The following is a 3,599-nucleotide window of genomic DNA, read 5'->3' as shown; positions in this document are numbered from 1 at the left end:
CTCGTCTCTTCGTGAATCTTCTAGAAACTCATCACGTGTTACCAGGGTCACGTGACTTCCGCTGTCGTAACAAGATGAACATGAGATGACTGTAATATGTAGATACTCAATGCTTTGTACACTATACAGTTGGTGTCGTTAGGGAACTAATCGCTATATTATATATGAAGTGAAAGAGTAAAGGAAAAAATCAATACACATTATATTAAATTTTATTTCACACATTCATAGAATAATTATTTTGAACGATCACAAAAGTATATTTAAAGCTATGTCTCAGACATATATGTTTTATTTGAAAAGGCTGCTTTTTTGTTGGTAAAATTTTATACGCGCTTAGTGGGGATTGTGTCTTAGTCTAGGCATATATATGCCCATTGCTATGCATTATATATAGAGAATTTATTTACACAGAAACTTTAAATGCTCACTACATTCTCAAACAAATCTCCAGCTGCAGCTTAACATTTTACATCTCGAACTAATGCGATCAAAAGTCAATAAATACAGTAAATCATCATGAACCATACCAGCTAGCTACTATCTATTTTTTATTATCATTACAATGTATAAAGTTAGCTACTATATCAAGTAATCCTTTGCCCATAGTTGAACATAAAAAGTCAGAAAACAAAAATGAAAAAAATTAAAAACTTGCAAATAGGGATCGTATAAAAAAAGTAAGGAAATGAGGCTGGATATACTGGAGACATTATTTACTCAAACTACAAATCCCTACTTTGACTCCGCCAAATATAATTGTAGGTAACAACATGTTTAATGTCAGGGAGAGATTGTGAATGCATTGGCACAAATCAATTTCAACAAATAACAGTCTTCATTTTAAACACTTAAGGCTTTGATTATTTGCTTTAACCCTATACGTCCCTCATCAAGTTCGTTGGGTCATACAAATTTGATTCCAACTTCTCTTGAGTATCACGTGGTAACTTATATATAAGTATACTTACGGGAATAAGATAAAACTTTTGCAGAGTTTGAAACAATAATTACATGAGAGAATGGAGAAGTTCACAGAAACATTAAACAATTTTTAGTTCACAAACTCTGAAAATCAACAGACCAACACCACACGATATCAAACCATATTTTACTTTTAGCTAAATACACAAGGACAATACAGGTTAGAATTGTATGACACTCCAAGTTGATTCTTACTGCACGTGGTTAGACAAGGCTTCTTATCAAACTGGTTGAACACTAAAACTGGACTTAGACAAAGACATAGAACTAACATTTATATAGAAAACATCAGCATTCCTAGTTCTATCAGTCACACATATATTATCACAAAATTACCACCATATAAGCCTATACGATGGTTAGGCAAATACGGTGTTCAACTATACTGATAACAGACAGTTAAGTTTAAGTATCCATAAAATGTAGGTTCTGGAAATGTTATGTTGAGATTTATAATTACCACGGACATTAAAGAATGACAAGTTAAACAGATGAGTAATAACTAATTATTTACGATAGTGTGATATTCTGATATGAAACTGGCTGGTTTCGTGTTCTATGTATGGTAGCTGGAGTTCCAATTACACCTATACAAGTCAGACCAGAGCCCTATTGTGGTATCCTAAAATCCTTAGGTTGCCCTTGTCAACAACTGTTCCAAACATTTACAGGGGAGAGAATCCACAACTCATAATAACTTATACAAGCAATTATTTCAACTGTGACACCAACAACCCAACAAAGTGAATAGTAGAAAAAGACAAACGTCTAAAATTGTCGACATTTAAGAAATTGTAACATTCCAAATAAACTGGTTTAAAACAGTCTAGAAATAAGCCCATATTTCTGTGCTACAGAAATAAAAGTAGGTATGATATTAAGAATTTCACAGGGTGAATATGACTTTAAACAGATCATTTTCTGTGTTTAGTAAAGACCATATTAAATTTGAACTTTGAAGTGATCGAAACTTTATGCATTTTAGTTACCGTTGAAAGGTTTATATAAACGTCACTTCGTTTATTGGCTTCAGTGAAATAAAAGAAAAACATTTTCCAATCCGCGTGTAAGTAATTATTTCAAGTCTTACAACTTGATTTCTTTGATTTATTCTTCTTGTAAATATTTGGTAACCTCGTAATTTTTCTGTGTTTTAAACAGAGGATTTAAATTAGTTGGTCCTTTCGTGGTTATGATCTACAAAATGATAATGACAGACTTGCTGCGTTTCGTGACGATTTACTTGGTCTTCGTAATGGGATTCTCACAAGGTAAGTTTATCTCTGTATGTGTGCACGCCTTGTTAATTATGTTACAGAACTGTACTATATAAACAACAAGAAACACAAAAGAAATGAAATTTGAAAACAGCGCTGTGCTAGAAAAGGCAGTTGACAATAATGAAAAAAAAATTAAATACTACATTTAACAATTATTTGACACATGAGTTCAAGTGTTTGTAATTACTTCAATTTTAAACTTTTTGTTTAAATTAGGCTTAAAGTTAAGTCGGCTTTATGCTGAGAAAAGTTGTTAAGCTTCGTTTCATAGCACTTCGTATTGTTTCTATGTCATCACAATAATTTACAAATCAGAAACTATCACAAAACAAGTTATTTTTTTCAAAGTTGGAACTAGTAACAATAACTTCAGTTGTAGAAAGGTAAAAAATTGATCCTGTTCACAACTGGCAAAGCTTAAAGCAAAACTTCAACAATACGAAAAAGATAAGAATGAGACAAAGTAGTACCGTATTGGCCCGATTATAAGGCTATGCTTTTTTTATTAATAATTAGGCTGCAAAATTCATAGTCGCCTTATAATCGCGGCTGACCACAGGCCCCTTCCCCTACTCTAGCATGTCACATTCCCGAATGTCCAGATAACATCGGTAGAGACATGTGCACCAGATTTCGCTCAAGGTCATCGCTAATTCTTGTAACTAATTCAGTTATAATATTGATTTTGCGGACCTAAAAATACAACATGACACTCACTTTTTCTTTTCCATGGTTTCTAAAAATGGGGTCGCCTTATATTTGAGATCACTCTATAATCGAGTCAATACGGTATTCAAATGTGCGTAAAACTGAATTATATCTAAAGAAGGCTTATATATATATTAAATATATTGATTCGTTTATAGGTGTATTTGAAAAACACTTCCCTATTCTTCACTATTTCTACTATAAACAAACCTTCCCTATTCTTCAACTTTCTACTACGAACAAACCCTATTCTTCACTCTTTCTACTGTAAACAAACCTTCTATGTTCTTCAACTTTCTACTGTAAAAAACCTTATTCTTCACTATTTCTACTATAAACACACCTTCCCTATTCTTCAACTTTCTACTACGAACAAACCCTATTCTTCACTCTTTCTACTGTAAACAAACCTTCTATGTTCTTCAACTTTCTACTATAAAAACCTTATTCTTCACTATTTCTACTATAAACACACCTTCCCTATTCTTCAACTTTCTACTACGAACAAACCCTATTCTTCACTCTTTCTACTGTAAACAAACCTTCTATGTTCTTCAACTTTCTACTATAAAAACCTTATTCTTCACTATTTCTACTATAAACACACCTTCCCTATTCTTCAACTTT

At 32.3% G+C, this 3,599-nt stretch overlaps 1 protein-coding gene across 1 annotated transcript in view; it reads left to right on the top strand.

Annotated features, from left to right (window-relative positions):
* Positions 1–3,599, top strand: part of LOC111083650 (transient receptor potential cation channel subfamily V member 5-like) — a gene marked incomplete at its 3' end in the record, with an annotated part of 16,303 nt that overhangs the window by 10,658 nt on the left and 2,046 nt on the right. The window contains exon 3 of the mRNA XM_022380295.1: positions 2,146–2,255. Within this exon, the coding sequence (XP_022236003.1) occupies positions 2,146–2,255 (110 nt within the window). The remainder of the gene's footprint in view (positions 1–2,145; positions 2,256–3,599) is intronic.

This window comes from Limulus polyphemus, unplaced genomic scaffold (assembly GCF_000517525.1).
Source record: "Limulus polyphemus unplaced genomic scaffold, Limulus_polyphemus-2.1.2 Scaffold10505, whole genome shotgun sequence".
Lineage (NCBI taxonomy): Eukaryota > Metazoa > Arthropoda > Merostomata > Xiphosura > Limulidae > Limulus > Limulus polyphemus.
The sequence above is the reverse complement of the archived record's forward strand: the minus strand, read 5'-3'. Positions and strand labels throughout refer to the sequence as shown.